At 40.6% G+C, this 22,857-nt stretch overlaps 1 protein-coding gene across 1 annotated transcript in view; it reads left to right on the top strand.

Moving 5' to 3' along the window:
• Positions 1-22,857, top strand: part of LOC311024642 (exostosin-1a-like) — a 36,401-nt gene that overhangs the window by 2,333 nt on the left and 11,211 nt on the right. The window contains exon 2 of the mRNA XM_084027141.1: positions 21,631-21,724. Within this exon, the coding sequence (XP_083883267.1) occupies positions 21,631-21,724 (94 nt within the window). The remainder of the gene's footprint in view (positions 1-21,630; positions 21,725-22,857) is intronic.

Below are 22,857 nucleotides of genomic sequence, written 5' to 3'. Positions count from 1 at the left end.
ACTTGTTCTCACTTTTAATTTAATTCCTTTTTATTTTGTACGTCTCAACAGCACTAAAACACTTAAATTCACAATAGTGATTTGTTGCTTTTAAAAATCTTCATGTCATATGACTTTATTTACCAAACTGCACATCCGGAGGCACAGATAAGTAGATTTGGTTTAATGTCAGCCACAAGAGCCGCTCTATGAATGTAATGCAATTGATCCGATTGATTCAACCATCTGTATATACAGCCTGCTATTCAGCAGTGTATAAAACTGCTTCTCTTGCTCTTTCCACCTTTCTGCCCGTCGGTGTATTATGAGTACTGATCCTCTCTGACTTATATTGTCAATACAGAAATGCACAAACTTCCCTGCCAGTTATTATGATGCACACATTGTTCTATGGGCAAGGAAATGGGCTCATTTGCTACAACTCTAAAATGCTGAAGTTATATTGTCTCCAGTAATATAGTCTTTGTAACTAGTCCCCATTCCTATGGAAGGCAACGCCGCACAGCTTCATTGCCTCAAAAGGTTGCTCTGTGATCATCACCCAGTCCTACAGTTAAGCCATACTGTTTTCTGTGCCCAAATCTGATGAGCAAACTGGCGTCTGTCTCCATGCCATGGGCAGTGGGATTCATTTTCTGTTCCCCCAGACTGTGCTGTGTTGTTACTGGTGACTGTATGGCGCTGGGTGTTTGACTGTGGCTCTTTTGGAGTGGATTACTGGGGACAAAGCATTGGTGCCAGCAAGGGGAAGCCACTCTGGCCCCTGTTTGCTCAGTCATTTCCCAGACAAACCCAGCTGCATCAGCCAGGAATGCCCTGGCCCCAACCCTTGTCCTGCATGACCCCTCTGTTGTTTGCGGCTTGCTATGATTGACCCCCTTATCAACTCTTTATCGTGTTGTTGTTGTCAGTAAATCAGTTTGGGTAATGGAGAGCTGGTTGATGAAGTTCAGATTTTTTTTTTTACTGTAATGCAGACTTTAAAATCAGGATTACAATATCTCAAATGAACATGATATGTAGTGTCATGTCACAATATCCATATCATATCAATATGTTGCCCAGCCCTAGTAACAGAAGCTTTTAATGTATGTTGAAGGGTCTGCTATGAAACCTGGCTGCAACGTGGATTACAGTGAGAGTGAGGTGTTTTCTTTCCGTCTCTAAATCCTAAATGGGTTCTGATGAGTTTTCATGTCATGCTGTCTCATGTGTATGCTTAGTGTTGATGCTGAGAGGATTCTCATTTTTCTGTCTGTCTGTGTAGGTAGGTACCATCCTATGAGGTTCATTCGTTGCCTTCAGCAGAATACGATTTGCTGTATCACTCTTAAGACATGAGCTCTCTGCTCACTTTTCCCTCTTTCTGCCAGCTCGCTGCCAAGTGCTCCCAGGGAGTGATTTCACTTTTCACCATGAGATGGGTGGTATCAGAGCCATAACCCAAAGAAGAAATTAATCCTCCTGTCATTAAGCAGCATTCGTGGAGAAACAGGCTTTGGGTCTCTCTCCAGCCCTTGGCGGCTTAGCTTCATTGCGTGGCTACAGTATGTTTAGTGGTTCTCAGTCAGTGCATCCTCAGTATGTCACATCACTATCAGTCAACAGGCTTTGGCTTGATCCCCGGTCCACTGCAGAAATTCTGTTAAGTTAAATTAAATTGAATTATTTTTCTCATCCCTGCCTTACGCTCTGCTTGTGCTGGTAGAGCATCTGTGATGTTTATTCTCATTATCAATTTTACTAATACTGCAACTTATGAACTTACAGGTCTGTTCAGTCCATACTCAGATCTTACTGACAATAAGATCCAGTTGGCCAAAACAAATACTGAAATATACATTTCTGCAGGTTTTCATTGAAATGTTCAGGGTGGACCTTTGATCTGTCATTCAGTCAGTCATACACAAATACACTGCATATAGAATAGTAGTAAACCATGCTGTTTGGAGTGGATGCGCTCCACAAGGTCTGAATTAAATACCAAAGTTTTCATATCGCACATTTTCCATGGTTTGTTCATGAAAGAGGCAAAGTGAAGAGTGCATCTCTCAGTCTGATATTATGCATTATTTATGAGAAGTTTATTTAGCCATGGTGAAGTAAAAATATCTTGCAGTACAGTGATTTTACAGAACACAGCTTTGAGACTTCATACCTGTTTAATCCCTTCAGATTTTCCTATTGGGGATAGATGCTCCAGATGTAAATGGCTGCATTTTTATATAGTGCTTTTATCCAAAGCTCTTTACAAGTTATGCTACACATCCACCCTTTCACTCACAGATTCCTGCACACATTCTCACACGGCTGTATCACATACACACACCAATGGCAGAGGCAACTATGCAAGGAGCCAACCTGCTCAGGATCTTGATCGGGAGCACTTGAGCAAGACACTGAACCCTGTATTGGGCTTTATTAATTAATTGCTTTCTTGCCTCTATTCTCCAGCACAGTGGACCATGAAAATCCTATCACTGTAATGAGGTTTTTTATTGAGTCTGTTTGGAGTGAAAGTTGGGTGTGGTTATACCCTTTTTGAGGGGGAAATCCAAATGGTTAACATTATGTCTGACAGGATTGATTCATCAGTCCCCAAAAGCGGAATTATTTTCAGTCAGTAATCATACCCAGGCCTACGTTATATTCCAGGCCTGGCAGAAAGCTGCACAGGGCTTTCCAAGGGGGTGAGACTCAGAGGGGCCAAAGATTTGACTGGGACAGTAGTCAAGGAGATTAATATTTGCTTTTGGGTAAACGTTCAACTTTCCAGATGGAAATAGTCTTTAACTCGTACTGTGCTGTAGACAACAGACCATTTGCATTTGGTTGGTTGTAGCATGCTGTATATGGAAAATATTAAGTGATCACAGATTTAAACTCGGGTTAAGATATTTGCCAGTTTGTAAACATGGCAAATATGTGCACTGCATTTATTCTATTCTATTCCACACTGTATCATTTCACTTATTGAAAGCAGGGATTAAAATGAATATCCTGGATTTGCTTAATCTGAAAAGGGTTAAGGTTAGGGCTCTCTATGCACTGTCCTGTTATATAGCCCTGTGGGTCAGACGGTACAGTCTGTGGTCTAACTGGGTGGAAGTAATAGTTTCTGTGCCTGGCTGTGGCCCTTTGTGCAACAAATCCCTCTTATCCTCTCCCACTGACAACAAGGAAGTTGTGACAGACTGAATGCAGCCTCTCACCAATAATTACTATGTAATGGCTGTCTTTATTCTCCAGATGTTGCCATGAGATGTGTATGGTATGTAACTCAAGTGGTATAGCATTTGTGCATTATACGGAAACTAAAAGGTCTCTTAGCTACCACCATGTTCATTTTTACCCATCCTACTTGAAATGTCTGGATTAATAGGGCATAACATTGGAGAATTAAACGTCAAACGTATATTGCACATATTTGTGTGTTGCAAGTAAGCTACAGTATGTCTCCATTTGGCATGTTTACCTGTCATGTCCCTGCTTTTTCCAGCCCGTGGGTTGAGTCAAGTTCTTGTTTCCCTCTTCACCTCACTCCTTCAGCTATCTGCACTCAGCCACTGTGTACAAGTATGTAATGCAGCCAAAGGAGAGAAGAAAAGATACAGCAGGAGGCAGGTCAGATGCAATTTTAACCTCAAACTGAAAGCCCTCTCACAGCTTGTTTCCAATTAAGAGGCCCTGCCAAGCGAAAGAGTACAAGATGGATAGAGGGAGAGATGAGGGGAGTGGGAGAGACACAGAAGAGTGGGTGACCAACTGAGAGAGTGAGTTGGAAAAATAGGAACACAAAGAGAATGAGCAGTGAATCTGACAAAGTGGAAGACGGAGGGAGAAAGAAAAGGCAAGAGAGAAGCAGAAAAGAGGAAAAACCCATGCCAGTCATCCAGCAGTGAGAGGTGAGTGCAATAGCTGGCTGGGTGCTGACGTTGGTCTGCTAGGTGTATTTATAGACGAGCAGGGTTTTAATCCTCAGTATTGGCCAAAGCCCCTGGCATAGGGCTGCTAGCCAACTTGATGCAGGCTTTACAGAGCTTGGGGAGAACGATAATCGCTGGGGGAGGATGGTCGATCTCTGAGTTCCTCTACATTAACTTTAAATGCCCTATATTGTTTATTTTGTAGCCTTTTTATGAGTAACTGGATATTTCCATAAATATATACATACAGTTACCAGATGACACAAACATGCATGTGCATTGTGTGCTTCTAGTGGGGTTTGTCTGTATTTGTATTCCAGAAAAATGTTACTGAAGTAAAAACATCAAACCAACCCCACATGTGTAGCCATTACATCTTTTTAATTGCTTTTGTTTTATACACGGATTACTATTTTATCTGTCTGACAAAAGCTTACAAATGGCACTGCTTGACGAAGATTTGTGTTGCATTAGACAGCATATTTCTGATGTGAAATGTCTGATTTGAACTATTCATGTCTGATAAATGATTCAGAAAGCTCTCACCGATTGCCTCCGCCACTGTACACATTGCACAAACTGCAGGCCGTGTTTGACCTTAGCCACATAACGACAGTCCTGTGGTGCCCAGCGGGCAACAGTTGCCGTGGTGTTACATGGCTCTTTAGCTGCCCCTAGGCCAGATTGAAAATAGTTGCCTGGCGGGAGATGTTTTTAAGAAGTTGTGGTATTGCACAACAAAAATAATGGTTTAGGTTTTTAGTTGGGATATTCTGTTTTTTCTTTCTTTAATTTATTAGTTTTAATCTGCTAGTACCTGCGGAGAGGAGATGCAGTATTCCCATGATCAAAATGTGTATTTCGACTGAAATGTGGGTGTCATTTGGTAAAACCTGGTACATCATTAAGTGGCTTATGGTATCGCTTAGTGTTTACTCTGGTTAGTCTGACTCTGGAGTCTGAATTTCCATTATACAGTGGGTTTGGCTGACTTTATTGCAAAAAATGTGATGCAGTAGTTCATTCTGTGAATTAAGTTTATGAAAAGATCCCTTTTCCTTGAAGGTTTCTCCAGGTAGCATCCTTTTTAACTCGGCACTGCCAGCGAACCATTGCCAGTTGGCTCTGAGTGATGCAGCAGGCTGGGAAGGATGCTGGTGTACCACAAAACCTCTCTACACAGACTGAATGTTTGGGCTCTATTGATGCAGGCCTAGAAAATACATTTACATGACCAGTCATAGTAATTTTGAAATGGTCAGTGTTTTCAATACTGTTTCAGATGTGTTGTGTTTGGCCACTTTCTGTATGAAAGTGCAGGCCTTCAGACACCAACACACAGTGACTCCGTACAAGAGAAACACTATACTGAATAAACTCAAGTCCCCCATTTCCTTGAAGTTGTATTGGTCTCTCACCTTGGTCTTGATCTCTATTGGTGCTTATTGTCACTCAGACCCACCTGCCCCTTATTCATTTTGTATTCTCTCTTACAATGAACAAACAATTAGCTATATATAGGCTAAGGATCGATTGCCAGCTTGCATTTTCTAACGAGTATAATGTATTGTATCCTATCACACATACGATACCGAAGTGGCTGTTGTGACTGTATTTTTGCAATATATCTCCAATGCATTGTGTTGTCAGATAAACTTATGGGACTGATTTCGCTGATGTTTTTTCTACAGTTGCTGTTCGTTTGTTTCTCCATGTCTTTTCTCCTTGGTTGTAAACGGGTAGATTCCCACTGAGGAAAATGCCGGCAAGTTTAGATTAGCTCTTGTGTATGCGGTGATTGGGAACACCTTTTGTATCTTTCTCTGCTCATAATGTTAATCTTCCGTTTATATTGTGGTGATGGATAATAGAAATGAAAATTGATCTCAGTATTCTTGCTGGATGGCTTGTGTGCATGTGAATTTTAAGTAGTTATATGTCTAATGGTCCTTAGCTTTATGTTAAGGGAGTCAAAGGCCAAATTAGATGGCTGAGTGTTTCCTATAGAGCAGGGGGATTACTAACTGCTCATATTTAGAGAGCTCATGGTAAGTGATATCTATGGAAACAAATGGAAAGTGGATTACTCAGGAGCCAGGCTCTCATATCCAGCATTGTAATTCTTCATAACCGTCTCATGTCATGCAAAAGATGACTAAGCTCTCTCTGACGTCAGAGTAAAGACCAGAGGCACTTAAGGCTGACCTATTGATTTAAAGCTCATCCTATTTACCCTCAACATCACCGGTTTGAGTCGAGCCAATGACCTGTGCAGAATGCCATCACCTTCAGTCACTTTCTATTTCACTTTGGAAAGAAAAGATCCTATGGATGTCATCTGAACCATCTAAACTACAAACTTTGTCTTCAAACCGTTTCATATATTCATCAGTTGTAAGTATACCAGAGGAATTGCATTTTTTGTGTTTCCATTATTTGTATATTTTACTGATATCTTCCAAATACAAGTCTTCTCCTAGAGTGGGTGTGTTTATGTGCTATTTATATGTATGGACGCACATATGTCTGCTTAAGCCTGGAAAGTACCAAAAGTTAACTGTTTTCCAGAAGCCTGCAGTCTACTCGCCTCTTAATTGATTGCCATCTCATTTTTCACTGCCGGGATTTATAGAGAGGGAGGTTGAGGGTGAACAGAGGGTATTGCCATCAATGTTCACATCTCATCACTCATTAATTACGACCAGTGCCTGGGAAGTGGCGAGCTCTGCATTACCCTGACTTCAGTTCTTGGCCAGCGATTTGGTATGACGTAGTGCAGCCTAATTTAAGAAGACTTGAAATCTGAAATTTCACTCTTATGTACTTGAGCACTTGCTTGAGTGGCCACTGTTTTCTACACTCTTTCTCTGATTCAAATTCAAATATGCTTTATTTGCTTGAATGGGATTTAACTGTACTCACTCTCTTTGGCGGTTACTTGTTCAGGACACAGGGCAGCACCATTTGTTTCTCTATGCTCCCTCGCTCTCGTGTCCAGACAGGATGATATATGTCTTGTCCTTGGGAGACATGCAGGTGATGTCTACCACTTGGAATGCGAGGAGTGTGGAAAAAGGAAAAGGGGGTGTCCACGTGCCAGGCACGGAGTGTGGTCCAATCCAGGAAGTGCTTTTCTGTCATCGTGCGGAGGCGCACATCACTATTTCCTTGCTCCTTGACAGATATGATAAACTGGGACTAGATGAAACACTAAGGAGTAGTAAAGGAATGCTGGCAAACAAACTCTGATCTAAAGGTGTGGGGAAAGTGAAACCTAAATTATACTGAAACAAAACCAGCACTTTATGGTGTGACAGGGTGACCTTTGTGAAGGGGAGTAAAGGATTGATCCATTTTTATGGTGTCTTGACACTTCGGCCTGACGTTGTACTGAGGTTTTAAAAAGTGCTCTCTGATCCACCTCAAACCATGGGTTGTTCTGCAAGCTGTGGTGCCATCCATCCTGATTTTGAATAATATTTTTGGTTGATTGTGTATGGAAAAAATTGGACCACGTTTAGTGATCTAGAATGTGAATTAAAAAAGAAATAGCAGAGTAGATTTCATATTAATATTTGATAAGTTCCTCTAACTAAGCCATCAAAAGCGCCACTGATTGAGCATCTAGGGACAAAGACGGAACTTTATCGAAGTGACTCGTCCTTCAGCAAGCCGGTGTTTGCGTGACGTATGAGGCACATTTACAGGCCTTTCAAACACTCAGATAAGTTGCTTGCTCGGCATGACAGGGACTTTCTCAATTATCCCTCATGTACAATTAAATATGTTGTGAGAGCTACATGCAGAATTAAGCGGTACTCTAAAATCAAGGCCACCCAAATCCTATCGGCTTTTAATCCTTCAGCCAACGTAGAGAATAGACATGCCAAGCCCATGGACATGTAGCCGTTAAATGCCTGCGACTCTTGATTCAGTGCCACAAAATATTTTATATTTTAAGTATTATTTTTGGACAGCGCAATGGGATTACACTACAATAACACATAGTCTTAGTATTTCTGTTCAGGAGATTTGGAGAGAGGAATTGACTGACTCCTGAAGAGTTGGGGCACATGAGTGTGATTGTCTTTGTATCTTCTCAGAGGTACTTTGGCAATAAATCATCATCATCGCGTTAGGGACCATGTTGTGCTGTGTTTGTGAAACCATACTTGGCAGCATCGAGAAATTACCAGCCACCATGTTGTGGGGCTTGGCTGACTAGTGACTTGGATCATCAGATAAAACTGACACACACACGCACACACACACACACACACACACACACACAGATATGCTATCTCTCGCTGTCCTCTTTGGACTCCACTTTGTCAGATAAGGGCTTCAATCGGCTCTTTGAGAGGAAGGGGAGCTCCAGCACACATGAAGATAACCCTCAGTATGTGATAGTCTTAACTCTTCCATAAAATGGTGGCCTCATTCAACCTGCCTTTTGTTGCAGTCTTTAACAGATGAAATGAGTATCTAGACCCAAAATAAATATAAAGTTACTAATAGCTAAAAAGTATTTGGAAATGGTTGCTCACGAATAAATATTGCTAGAGACCTGAAGCTGTTTTGTTTGCAAACCACTTTCTGTTTTATCAGTTGGTTACATTGCTATGATTCAATGTGAAATGACTTTGTTTTTTTGTGCATATTGGATAAGCTTCATACACTTTCTTTCCTTCTCTCACACAGTTAAATTTGACTTCCCCATGTGAGGTCACAACCAGAGGGCAAGCCAGGAAGTGTTGTCTTTGATCTTTCCCGCTGTTCAAACTAATTACCTGCCCGCAGCAGCAAGCACTGCTGGCCGTGGAATTCATTAACAGATGGTAAAGCTTTGTTCTGGGCCAGTGTGTCTGTGAGGATACAGAGGAATTCAGTTGCCTCAGAGGGTACTGTTGCACAGTTGACATTCCTCTCTTAGATCAGGTTAACTTGTTTTCGGTTGACATTGATTGGTTTTTGATGATGTGCACCAACATTTTCCCACCCATCTGGTCTGGGTCCCCGGCTCAAAGTAATAATTGCATTGGTCTAAATGGCCTTTGTTGTCAAGATTGTCTAAAAACTTCTCCAGATGTTGTTGGCAGCTTGGTAAAAAACCCCAGTGGAAGAAATAGGTTACAGTTTGTAGATTGTGGGGAGAATATAAATAATTAAAATACTTGACTATGGCAGATTTTGCAGCCCTTCTACAGTTGAAGTATGACTGAACACACGCAGTTGAACATTGTTTGTATTGGGATAATATAAGTGGGGCTTAAGTGACTAAAACTCATTGCAACCCATTATGTCCTCTCTCTGCCCTTCCTTTGACCTTAAATGCTTTTTAACGCTGACCGTATCACCTGCTTAAAGTCAAGCTAAAACAGCATTTGTGAAACGAGATAGGCAGTGTACAGTTGGAAGTGTAGGCAGATAACATTGGGAGGAACATTGCTCATAACCTTGTATAGCTCTGTACACAGCTGAAGTTGCAAGTTGCCTTGATACTATTTGTCGGTTCTAGCTGATGTAAGGATGTGTGATATTTTGTTTTCCAAGAAGAAAAAAGATGTTGGATTATAGATATAAAAATACAAAGAAATTAATTGCACAGTATTACCGGGGATGTAAAGTGAAAGGGTTCAAAGGGAATTTTGCTTTCCAGCTCAAATTTAACATCCTGTGTTATGCCACATTTTTAGTGTTTTTTCTTTTAAAGAGACGGTTCAGCCCAAAATACATATTATCCTCTTAACTGCAGTGTTATTTATTAATCTAGATTGTTTTGGCACCATCCTAATCCTATTATTTTGCCTCTCTGTAGTCGGTGTATGAACAGTTTTTGGACTTGTGTTTGTGCACTCAGCAGGGCCTCATTTGTTGTCAGTAATAGCCAAGCGGCAACTCATCTGGCAATTTGAGGCTTGCTCCAAGAGCAAGTAAATCCCCATAGACCCTCATGTTAAATGCCCAACTTTACAGCAGAAATATACGTTTACAGCTTGGTTAAAAACATTTTTTATACAGTCTATGGTAACAGCCAGTAGAGGTGTAGGTGTCTGTATGTGGTGGATCATGATACCAGTATTGGATTAGGTCACCCTCCCCATGGTCATCACATGAGTGAGTGAAGGTATATTAGATGGATTAAACCCTAAGCGGTGCCAGGCAGTGGAATACGGCAAAGCTGGTTACCCTTACCCATTTGATTTAAGGCATTGTGAGAATGACTATGGTAAGAGATGCCAGTGCAGGTTGTAAATATCATGTCATACCTGTGTCATACAGGTTAAGTGTACAACTTGTTGACTATTCAATCATTTGACAGGCCTAGTAGTATTTCCTGTCTGGGGGTAGACACATAAATGTAGAACTGAAATGTGCAACATAGCGCTGCTTTACTGAATTGGAAACATGTTGAATGCCTCTCTGGATTTTGATGTCTCAATTACTTATTTTTTTCAACCCAGCAGCAGACCACATGCAACAAATGAGGCATTCCCTCTTCATCTTTCACTTTGAAGCGCATTGACAATGCTTTCGCCAAGTGCCACAAATTTCTGCTAGTCACTGCAATTTTGTGTATCCTCTGGGATAAACTGCAGTATTTTCCCCCCTTCCCATCATCATTAGTACAACCGCCACCCTGTAATCACTCTTTCCGTCACTGAGGCAATGGGGCTTCTCTCTCCTCTGTGGTCTCGTAATTGTGAGGTAATCATCTTTTGCCTCTTGAGAGCTAAAATACTGTGTTTACACTTCGTTTTTGGCAGCTCGACTTGGCGACACACTAATTTTCTCTCTCAGCTGCAGAATGAAGCTGCTCCTTTCATTACTTCATCACTTCACACTTGCTTTGCACTCTTCTCACAGCGCATTTGAGGCTGGTTGTCATCAGCAGATTAGATAAATTAAATTCTCTTTTTCATGTTGTGTTTTTAAAGGGTTAGTACACCAATATTACAAAACAACATTACCTCACTTACCTCGTCTTCTTACTTCCCAATATAATGACGGGAAAGAGAACATCTGTGCGTAAAACATTTTTCACTGCAACTACTTTAACTTTCAAAGATTCAACAACAGTGGCTCTCATTTTCACAAGCTTGAACTTTAGGAGAGAAAAAATATCACATTGTAACTTGTTTCGGTTTTGCAGTACTTTCACCTGCACTGATCTTCACTGACCTCCTGGACACGCACGCCCACATGGTCGAACACCCACGACCAACTGAGATGTAAACAACCAGTCCATGTAGACAACATGAACTCGCTCCTTTTTCCTTCCCAACAATCTCCCCTCTCTCCTATTAAACACTTGCATGAGAAAGTATGTTCCCACATTCACACATGCACACACTCGCATACATGGTGCTCCAGTTCGGCTGACGCATTACCTCTGATATTGACCCAAATCACACCCACACACAAACAAACACAAAAATGCTTCAAAACAGACTTCAGTCCAGGCAGACGCTAGGTAAATCCATCTCTCTGCATGATGGATTTGATCAGTTCATTTGATGCATTGATAGCAAATTCAGTTGATGACATCCCATATTCTGTACTGAGAAGACATTACAAAGGCCCTTTCTCCGTCTCATGGCTATTGTCACAGGGGCTTTGCCATTCAAGGGCGGAGGCTCTCAGTAAGCTGACATCGGTCTTCACTTAGGTTCAAAATAAATAATTGGTGTTTGAACTCGCTTTTGTTCCTCATTTTGCTGGTTATATTTCCATCTGTATTCTGTTCTCTAATCTTCAACCTTTGCCAGTTATAATACTGTCTCCCTATACATCCCACCCTCTTTTTTTTTACTCAGTTCTCATCCATTCATCACTCCTTTCTTGTTTCCCTCCACTTCACCCTCCCACTCTGTGTTATTCAATCCCTCTCCCCTCTTCATCCCCATCTGCCTTCTCACATCCTTCTATCTCTTCCTCCATCCGTCCCCGCTTGGCCCAGGATCAGAGACATTCCTGACCTGGAGTTATCTCTCGTGCAGAACAGCCACTGCAACAGCAGCACCAGCTAGGCTCTATCTCTATCTCTCACGTTCAGGGACCGCTCGGATGAATCTGCTCAACTTTCACCTTAGTTCTGGATGAGACCCACTTACGGACTTGTGTAATGTATCTTCATTCATGCAATCATTTACCAGAGATAGGACAGATAGGACCAAGGGATCTGTATGTTTGTTTGCCTAAGGCCCCCAAAAGTTGGTGACCACCTCCTTGCATCCAGAATGATAAACAAATGTGAGATATAGCTGATTAAATAGTAGTTTAGACTATTCTATTTCCCCCTTAGGGCATGCTACAAAAGCATTAAGGACTACACCATATTCCTCAGGCCTTATTTACGGTTTGGAAATACCAGATAGTTATAGAATAAAAACTTAATTTGCATATTGGCAAAAGAGGGCAAGTCCCTCCCTGGCCACGGCTGCCAAATAATTTGACCCGAGTTGTCTCATCTCAAATCTTTATGTTGCCTGACTTTACAAGTCAGCCTTGACATTCCAGTGCTGATGGCGGTTCCATTAACAGTCATTTCATTATCTCCGACTCGCCCTTGTTCTGGTTTTTGGTATCCGGAGAGCACTTCAAAGCATCCTTCTCAGCGAGCTGATGGATGGCTGATTGGAGATGTGGGCGGTGTCCTGCAAACTCCTAAAGGGTTCGGTTAATTTCAGCAGCACTTTTTTTATGACACAAACAGTCTATTTCTGGGATGTTGATAAATCTGCGTGTTTTGGGTCAGTATGTGTTGCACTTATTAGAACTAACTCAAGGGTGTGTATGACTATTTTGAAGAGGGATATTTGTAGAGATGAAAGGGTTTTGCCTTTTGGTCCTCCTGGTGAGACTTAGCTTAAGATGGATGGAGACAGAAGGGGAATGAGAAAAAGAAGTGTGATAGAAGAAGCAAAGCATAGTAATTAGGTGAATTAACCTGGGGTCATGTAGAACTATGGTAGAGCTTGAGACCCCCCTCTGTGTCTGTAAATGTTTTATGAAGCCGTCTTTGAACCCATTAACCAGAGGAAGATGACTGAGCCAAAGGTACCTTGAGGAAATAATTAAAGGATTTGTTTTTCAAAAAGTCATATTGGTATTAACATCCTGTATGCTCGGACGGAGCAGCTCGTGCTCCTTAGACCCCATTAAGAAACAATGTTTGTTCTTACACCATTGGAAAAGTGTCCTTTTCTTACAAAGTGTAACAACAATGCACTTTCGTCTGCTGTATGTAGTGAAAACAAACAACTAAGGTGATTTTAGGTGTAATTTAGTCCACTTACTGCCACTCATTGTTACCAATAGGGCTCAGAGAGCTTAAGCAATTACCCCTGCCTTCAACTAACTGATTTTTCTCATGCCTCTTGTTTATTCAGACCTCATACACTTCATAATCATGATGTAGTCTACGGGGGTTCAAGCTTCACTGTGATGAGAGGAAATTCCTAAGTAGCATGTTGAGACTTAGCTTTCCTTTCAAATGGAAATAAAGACTATAAAATAGGTCCTGGATATTACACACCAGAAACCTCGGAAATGACTTACTGTGGCAAAGTCCAATTACATTTGGGGGGGAAAAAACAAATGAAAGGTGAATGATTTAATTATGAACATTCAGCCTCCAGGTGTCATGCCACAGCAATGCTTGTGTAACAATGTGTAGTTGTTTTTCTTTCTTTTTTTCCCCCATTAAATGTTTATTTGCCCTGAAGATCTGCTGCGATCCACTTTCTTGTCCCAGTGTTATGTCCCCATTTCTGCTCGAGGCAACATTAGCTAGCACCATCACATGGAAAAAGTCATCTGTCATGGTTGCAAGTAAAACAGTCGAGATTAACTATGCCATTAAGTACAAGATATTTTTCATTCATAATTGTGTTGCAGTCTATCTGTAATGCTCCCATCCTGAGGCCAGTGGAGTATTTTAAGCTGCATACCTTGAGGCAAGTTAGTGTTGCACTCTTATACTGTCCACTAAATTGTGTGTCCTCAACTACACTGCATCGTTGGAATAGTTATCACAGAGAAAAAGGATAGATAAATCTATCATTCTCCAGGGGGATCGTGCTTTTGATTGGTGTACCAGATTCTTACAACCGCAATTAAACCGCTGCTGTGCTGACGTTAATGTTTCCACAATCCTCAGGGATCTCTTTCCACAGAGGTCTGATACCTTCTATACCAGAGGCCAGTCTGCTTTCTAATATTCATCTTGATGGCTAATTAACCCAGTGGAACATGAGAATGAGGGCTGTTCATTAAGATCACATTACGAGCAGCTGAGGCTGATCGTCTCATGGAGATCAAACCAGTCGTATGCCACAGTGTTTGTGCGGTAATTCTTTAATACGCAGGTCTGATGCAAGTCTCCAGAAAGGGAGTGCATTTGTTACTTTTTGTTTTTCTCTGTGCATAAGTAAAGCATGCTGCCCTCCTTGGGCCTGTCATAATGTGTTGTACATGTCTACCTCCTTGGTGTGCAGTCTTGTCAGGGGAAATATAGCAGCTGCGTCTAAGAGGGTCTGGCAGTGTCTTAAGCTATTGAAGTAGCTCTGATGCATGTCGAGATCAAACTGAGGCATTATGTGCGTGTTTGCGTCTCTGTGACATTCTTGCCATGGGTGGCCCTGCCTGTGTGGGGCTTGGATACTGCATGCAATTGTCAACTGTTTTTTTTCTTCTTCTTCTTCTTTTTTTTTTCATCTTTTCTTTTCTCATCCGATGACAGTCACTTTCACTTGGTGCCTTTCAGGCTGAAATTCCTCTGGCTTGAACTCATAGTCCCGGCAACAGCAAAGTGCCCATCAACTCGGCTCAACTGTGACAGAAAAGAGGAAGCAGAAAATGAGATATGAAGTCGATACAGGATGGGAGAAGGGTGAGAAAGCGAGATAGTACTAGTTGCCATCATTTTCCCCTCTGAAGTTAATCTGTTGGGAATTCCCGGTTGCTGAGGATTCTCCCTGTGACCAAGATGAGTGAAGGCTGCAAAATGAACTGGAGGCAATAGATTTGAAAGAATCCAGGCTTTATATTTTGTCTTTTCTGGTTATTTTGGATTATTAAAGTGACCACTTCAAAGCATCGTGTCTAACTCTACTAAATTACTTGGCCCCTCTGTGGACTTTTTGTCCATCATGGTACAAATAAAGGCACATGCAATAAATTAGACTATGGCAGAGCTTTCCAAGAGGTTAATCTTTTTATGATGATTGTCAGCAGGGCTTAGCATTAATTAGTCCAGCTTACTATATGATGTATTTTTATATTGAATTTCAGTAACTAAGTTGGGGTGCACTAATACGATACTGATATCACTCAAATAGTTGGATCGGGTATCAATGACAAATTAGCAAATTCTGGTGTTGGATACCATTTTTTTTAAATACAATTATATCCATGTATTTATTTGTCACAATTTGTTTTACAATGCAAGCCTGATGTTATCTTACCCCACGAATGGAGCAGTCCCTCTGTGAGGCATCAAAAATACCACCATCTTTTATCCTGTACCGCCTAACTAGGCCTGTATCATTTTTAAAATGCTACGTAGAGAGAGAAAGAGATGCACTATATCCTCTGGATTCATGAAAATCAAAAAACAGGTTTCTGACATGGTATAAAGTGGATGAATGAACAAATAATTGGTAGAATTTAAGAAAAAAATTGCCTGTCCAATCACAGAGGACCGTTTTGGAGAACCTACTGTACATGAGCACTGTGACTTTTCATAGCTGAAGCAATTCCTCCCCTGATTGCAGCCCATTCTATCACTTGTTATCGTAAATGCGTGTGGTCCACACAGATTATGGGAGACAAACACTTTGGCTGTTCTTCTGAGTCTCCTCAGGCACTTGACATAGTGAGCATGTATTTCCTTTTTCACACCATCCATTCTTGTTGCTAGGAGACTGGTTGATCTTCTCCTTTTTTTTTTTACCCAGCTCACTTCCTGTTATCCTGCTATCCTCTTTCTGTGAATCATACTGTGTTCCTGTCCTACAATATTCATAAATGACATTTAATTATATCCATGAATTAATAGGGTTATTTAAAGATAGCAGAACAGTAGATCATCCACAGCATAAAAAGGTGGTGGTTTACCATCATACTGTCAGGTCCTTTCTCTTTTTTCCAATCACAGATTAAGAAAATTCATACATTTACTAGAATAGATCATTTCATTATTGTTGTAGTGATAACGTGATGATGCCTGCACTAGTACACTATAGATATTTTTCACTCTGTAGATTTTTTTTTTCGCATCTAAATTAGAATTGGTTGCATAGCTGCAAAACATTTTGGGGTCTTATCTTTGTCAGATATACCCACTACTGGTAAATGAGAATCACTTCATAACACTGTAAATTAAGCTCTCAACAGCTGTTAAAGCCGGTTGGATATTAGCCAAAGACCAGACCACACCATCATTTAGCAATAAGCCACAGGAGACTGTGATTTACAGTGATTTTACAACAGCTAGGGGACGTTGTGAGGCACTCCTCTTTGCTGCTTCAGGGTTGTTTGTCTCTGCACAGGTGTTTTTAATAGTACATTAACATAATGATACATTAATTATGTTGTCATATTGCTAATAACTAATGAAACACAGCTTGGATTTACTGCCATGACGCTGTCGAAACAGGTCTAGGCTACTTACTAATTTTCCAGCAATGTAGTGACAAATGCCGGTTCAACCGGTTTGCATAAAATCAAACTGGTTTTTGCATTGCGCTCATACAGCAGTTAAAACTGTCATCACAGAAGAGTAGGACCCACCTTCCTTTTCCTGCTTAGGTAAACACAATTAGCTTGTCAGCAATTTTGCCATAGTTTGTGCTGTTACCACTGCTGTTAATGAGAGAGCCTTTAGAGGCGATATAAATGTGCCAAGTCTTGTATACAACAACTTTTTTTAAATGATGCACCACATGTGACCATGATATCTTGTATAAAACCGAGTTTTTCTTGCTTGCCTCCAAGGTCAACGGACAATACGATGCTGCAAAAATAGACTTATCTCAGTCCGTGCATGAGATGGGTAGTGGAGGTGTGAAGTGTTTTGAAATGGTTGAATGTGGGAAGTAGTGAGCATCAGACTGGATAAATAATAATAATAATTTTAAACCGGCCTCCATTTACATCAGATGATCATGGATTTACAAAATTTTCATCCATTTCATGTTCACTGTGGAATTATGTGAGGAAACACTTTTTTTCAAATTAACACGAGCTGAGTAATTGATATACAAATGATCTTTTCCAACTCTACTTGACCCTGTTTATTTCTGCCTCCCTCTCATTCATAAACACATACACTTATCACATAAAATGGTAGGGGTGTGAATCTTTGGCTTCACAGCGATTCAATTCAATTAATGATACAGTAGTTGCCGGTTTGATTCAAGGACAATTTTTTTGTAACTGTTCAATTCTGTAAACCACGATTCAGTAACTTTTAACCAAAAATCTTATATCCATGAAATAAACATGCAATAATGCGAGTGAGACTATCTGTATTCTTCTGAAAGGCTAAAAAATAAACAGACCACATTATTACTTATTTAACAGTGTCTTAAACGTATTAAAACATTAATCATAATTAAGAATCACAATTCATACGATTAAATGCATTTAGATTGATTATTGGTGAAGCCAACATGATTCATTCTATTTATTTATTTTAGCAGATCGATTAAGTTGAATCTATAGGACTGACAAACGATTCATCGATGCATCCAATGAATCGTTACACCTCTATAAAATGGTTATATAAAAGGACTGTCGTATCTAAAATGGTTGTTTCCAACCAAGAGCAACTGCATGGTCAGGAAATGTCAACAGTGTTCACATTGACCAGTTCATTGAGGTCAACGCCTCAGTGAATGTGTCTGCAACATGAATTCTCTTGTTGAAGTTTTTTGCACAGCTCGGTAGAATAAATTGTGTTGTCTGGCTTGACTATTAACAAGATCTCAATTTATTTGAAGGGCAGGAGGATGATGATATGCTTCGGGAATTCCTGTGCCATTGATTTCAAATGGCATTGTTTCAAGTTAAATGTTGAAATTCGATTCATGATAATATGCAGTAAATACCATATTTTTCAAGGGCAATGATGATGCTATAGTAATTGTCGGTGATTTAAAAACGTATAAGTCTTGTCATTCGTTGTATTGCAGCATTTATTCTAGTATTTTAGACTATATCATAGGGTGGTGGCAAAAACGGTGACTTCAAGCTCAATAATGTGATTATTCCGTGATGACAAATCTGCTACTGTGAGGCTTCTCTGCTCACCAGCAGCCATCTGCATGTTGGAAGATAGGGGATTTTCTTCACGTCATGGAGAGTTAATTGCTGACATTGCTGGGTATGACGAACTCCTCCTCACTGACATCTATCCCTTTTTTTTCTTCCAATGAGACTGTTGAACTCCTACAGTAAATGTATGTGCACTTTAAAAATGTAGGGAAAATGAAACAGAAAATGCAAACCAAGACCGGAGTTGGTTTATGAAGATGACATTTTTGAACACCTGAACCACTCCACAGACATGTGGTAGCATACTGTGAGACTGCTCCTCCCCACAGGCAGCCATCTGGAGGGGAAGAGAAGAATGGAGGTATGCAGAGAGAGGAACATCTGGTCTTTTCTGAGTTTGCACTGACTGGAAATTGGATGGATGGGAGATTTACACCCAGCCAACCCCATATATGGACTATACTTTTGTTTTTTATAGGCCTAGAACACGGTCAGTTATTATGTGCCTCTGGCTGGATTATTTGTTTTCCATGTTTAATGATAGCCTGTCACATCTGTGATGGAGTCGGACTGGGGAATCAGACCATTGTTTCATGATGGATGCACGGCTTGTGTTAGCAGCTGTGTTCCTACCTAGCCTTTAGTGTTCTTTACTTTAGCCTAGTCATAAGTGGTCCGTGGATAATGGATTTCTGTGTACAGTGTATTACTATAGCGGCTTAACTGTATCATTAATGCGTTTTATGACTCTTAATCTTCACTAAACTTCCCATAGTGGCGGCTAATTGTAAATGGCATGTGTAGTCCAACGTGGGATTATCCAGATAGGTATTGCACAATCATGATATTTTGCACTCTTTTGTGACTTCCATATACTGTAGGGGAACAAGAACTAGAGAACACGACTTTGTGTTTGGTGATTTGTTTGTGATGGTTATAGCAGTGAATTCCGTCATGTGCTCTTTAGGCCATGCAAAGAATAAGAGCATTATATAATATAACATAGTGGGGGTACTTTAGATACGAATATTAGAACATTAGAACGTAAGCACCATGAAACATTCAGACGGTAACGTTTTAGTCTTCTGATTCATGGCTTTGTTCTCACTAAAGCCGTTCCTTCATTAAATTTACTTTCTAGCTCGCTCAACCACTGCTGCAGTCTCTATCTTCTATGTCTATCTCTTTTTTCCTTTCTCTCTCTGTGGCCCCTCCTCTCTCTCGCTCATGAGCCGGAGAGGAGGTGCAAAGTCTATATGCTGTTTTTACAAACCGCAACCGACAATGCAACTGCATATTATACCTTTTTAACAAGTGGTGTTTTAAAGTGTCATCATGATTTCACTCAGTTTAATCTTGCATACCCACTGTTTTTGTAAAAGCTATACTTGATTTCCAGCTGTCTTGGCATCCTGTAGTCTCTGCTGAATGAAAGGAGTTGTAGATGGAACCACCTGTTGATAGAAGAAATTTAAAAATCCTTGCTGGACCTGTAGTAAGCACTTATTATCAAAAACAAAAACCAGCAGGTTTCAATATGAAACCTGTAAGAATGTGGTGAATAAAGGGGGCTCTGTGCTTCATGCATGCTTTTCAGCAACGGTTGAATATATTGTCATTTTTAAGATTGCTCAGAAATGATGACCTGCATATTCAAGCCATACATTTAATTAGCCTTGTGTGCAGTCTCTAAAATATTGAGGTCATGATCAACCTTAATCCATAAATGACTTACCGGTAACCATTGAATATGGCAGCCCTGAGTGCTCAACACACTGCATGTTTAAAAAAACATCTTCACAAACTTGACCACAAATGCACAGCATTTAGAAAAAATGCTGCAAGAAGCTCACAAAGCAACGGAAACTGTTTCCATGGGGCAGTAAAAGTTGGTTCACGTGGCTGGGACACGCTTGTGTTGGGGAATATGCGGTCGAAAAGTCAAAAAGGGGATGCTGTTGACGTGGGTCTGCCACGGTGAAACTACAACGTGCCAAGAGTGGATTTATAAAGTGCATCTTACACTTCTCCCTGTGATTCTTCATGCAGATTTTATCTACAGATCCTTCAGTGACAGGCTGCTTCACCCGCGGTGTGTGAAGGAGAGTTACCGCAGGTCCTTCCTTCCTGCTGCTGTCACACTTTATAATTAACCCTGCTGCGAGTAGACCGCACATACCAAAACTGATAACTCACTCGTGTGCAGTATCAATGTCAGTATCAACATTCACAACTGAATGGTGCAACTTTTAACGGCAGCCTTTGCTACTCAACTTTTTTTCTGTTCCCTGGAAACTGTTCCCTTTGTGTTCCCGTTGTGTTGTGAGCTTGTTGCATCACTTTTTTTCTAAATAATTTTTCATTTGAAAGTGTCACTGCATTCTTTGTTGGGATACATTTACTTAGAATTTGTTTTAGATTGATGCACATAAGGCACAAATTCATTCTTCATATCATAATGGCGTAGGGGAACTGTATATTGCTGTCCACTGCCACACTGACAATAAGCAGTACATTTGGAGACAGCCTAAGGGATAATAAATCTATATACAACTAGAAGGCCACTCGGAGGGGGCAGACATCTAAGGCTGGTTCCGTAAGTGATTCAGATACACTCAAAAATGGAATGGGTTTTTACCCTTCTAAGTTTCATGTAAATCCCATTTTTTCTGTAATCGCGTAGACATACAAACCAAACTGAAAACATACATAGAAAGTATGAAAACAGCCCCAGGCTATTGCACGTGCTGTGCATAAATGATCACTCACCTCTACATCCGTATTTGCATTCTCGTGCAAATTTGGTCACAAATTGTTTTAAAGACATGCACAACATTTGCATGAATACTTGTTTACAAGTAATAAAGTGAGGATAAATTATGCAACAACTTCAGTCCTATCTAATGAAACCCAGTTCAATGTGTGACAACCATCTTTCGCACACTCTCCCATGCACACATATAATATTTACACTGAAGGAATTTCAAGCAGCTCCCTAATCCAAGCAAGTGCTGACAGAGACATAGATTGGATGGAGGGGGAGATGTTGAGATGTGCAGGTGAGAGGGCAAGGGGTTTAAAGATGGGTGGGGGAGAAGGGAAGACAGAGTAGTCGAGATCAAAGTGTAGGATTCTTTTCTGAAAGTACTTGTGCTGCTTTCCAGGTATTCCATCGCTAAAAAGAGGCTTCTGTTCTCTCCTCAGCTGCTTCTCTAAGACTGTTTCAGGAAACGTGGGCCTGGTATTGGCTGTGTTCCTATAGTCAAGATTTTATCATGAGAAAACATAAACTAATACACTGGTGGAAGGACAATATTCTGGTGTTAGGCTGCTCACGTTCTTTGTGATCTTCTTTTACTAGACTGTATACATGAGTACAAATCCTTAGATCCTGACGTCTTCTGCCTTTGCTCTCACCCTACAGGTATGACTACAGAGAGATGCTGTACAACTCCACGTTCTGCCTGGTACCTCGAGGACGACGGCTGGGTTCTTTTCGCTTCTTGGAGGCTTTGCAGGTCAGTGACACAAAAGCAGATGTTTCTCATTATTGGTAGGCTTCGTTGTGAGTAAATCGGAAACTCAGGCAACTCAGAAGATACATACAATGTATATTTGACGATATTTCCCGTTGCTTGGTATGAACTAATACATTACAAATCACAAAATAGAAACTGATTTTGGAGTCACAGTACATGCACTGCAGGTACTACTTCCCTGGAATTAGAGTTCATGCTGTACCATTGCATCCAACCTAAGTTGTGACTGAATCTGTTACAAATATTTTAAGGGAATCGCTGCAATATTTGGACTCTGTTAAACCCCAAATCAAAGGCAGACCCACAAAGTGCTTCAGTTTTGATGACGTGTCTTTATATAAATAAAGCACATTTTGTGCAACAGCTGAACAGTTGAACTGGTTCAAGACCTCTTTTAGTTAATCAGAACTGAAGCTGTGCTGACCAAACAATAAAGCCATTAATCAGTGGTTGAAAATGGAAAAAGTGATGCACTGGGTTACTTCCAGTAGCTCTCTCACCCACTTCCAGTCATTTTGTTAAAGTACAGCCAGTGTTGATACAGCTGCCTCTGACTCAGTGTCTTCACTACTGCCCGACCATATTTTCTCTCTAGATGTTTTCAATTTTGGTTCTGCTTTTTCCATTTCTTTGAGTTTGGTCACCGACTGCCTCGATTCATCACCCCCTCTACTCTAACAGTGCACTTACTCTTTTAAACTCTAGTACTGTCTTAAACAAGTGTCCTTTATTGAGTCCATCTCACTTATTTTCTCATTCACACAGTCTTCCATTCACTTAAGCTCCTTTAGTGGCAGTGCTTTAGGCTCAGAGCATAGTTATAAAGAATGGGTTTAATGAGCAGTTTCACTTAAAGCAATTGCGTTTAAACAAACAAACGGAATGAAAGTACGAGCTATGTCAAATTTAAGGGCACATGAACCTTTCAAATATATTAATTCTACAAACCAATGTAGGTTAATGATCCTGTAAGTGAGTATTTACTATTTATCGTCAGGTATCTGAACATAATATTGCTGGTTTATTGAATATTACATCCGATCACTGAAGTTGCAGGACACGTTGGTACAGATTTAAACAGTGTTTATGCACTGATTGTTAACACCAAGAGT

The sequence above is a fragment of the Eutrigla gurnardus genome (genome assembly GCF_963514095.1).
Source record: "Eutrigla gurnardus genome assembly, chromosome: 14".
Lineage (NCBI taxonomy): Eukaryota > Metazoa > Chordata > Actinopteri > Perciformes > Triglidae > Eutrigla > Eutrigla gurnardus.
Note: the sequence above shows the minus strand (reverse complement) of the source record. Positions and strands in the feature narration are given on the sequence as shown.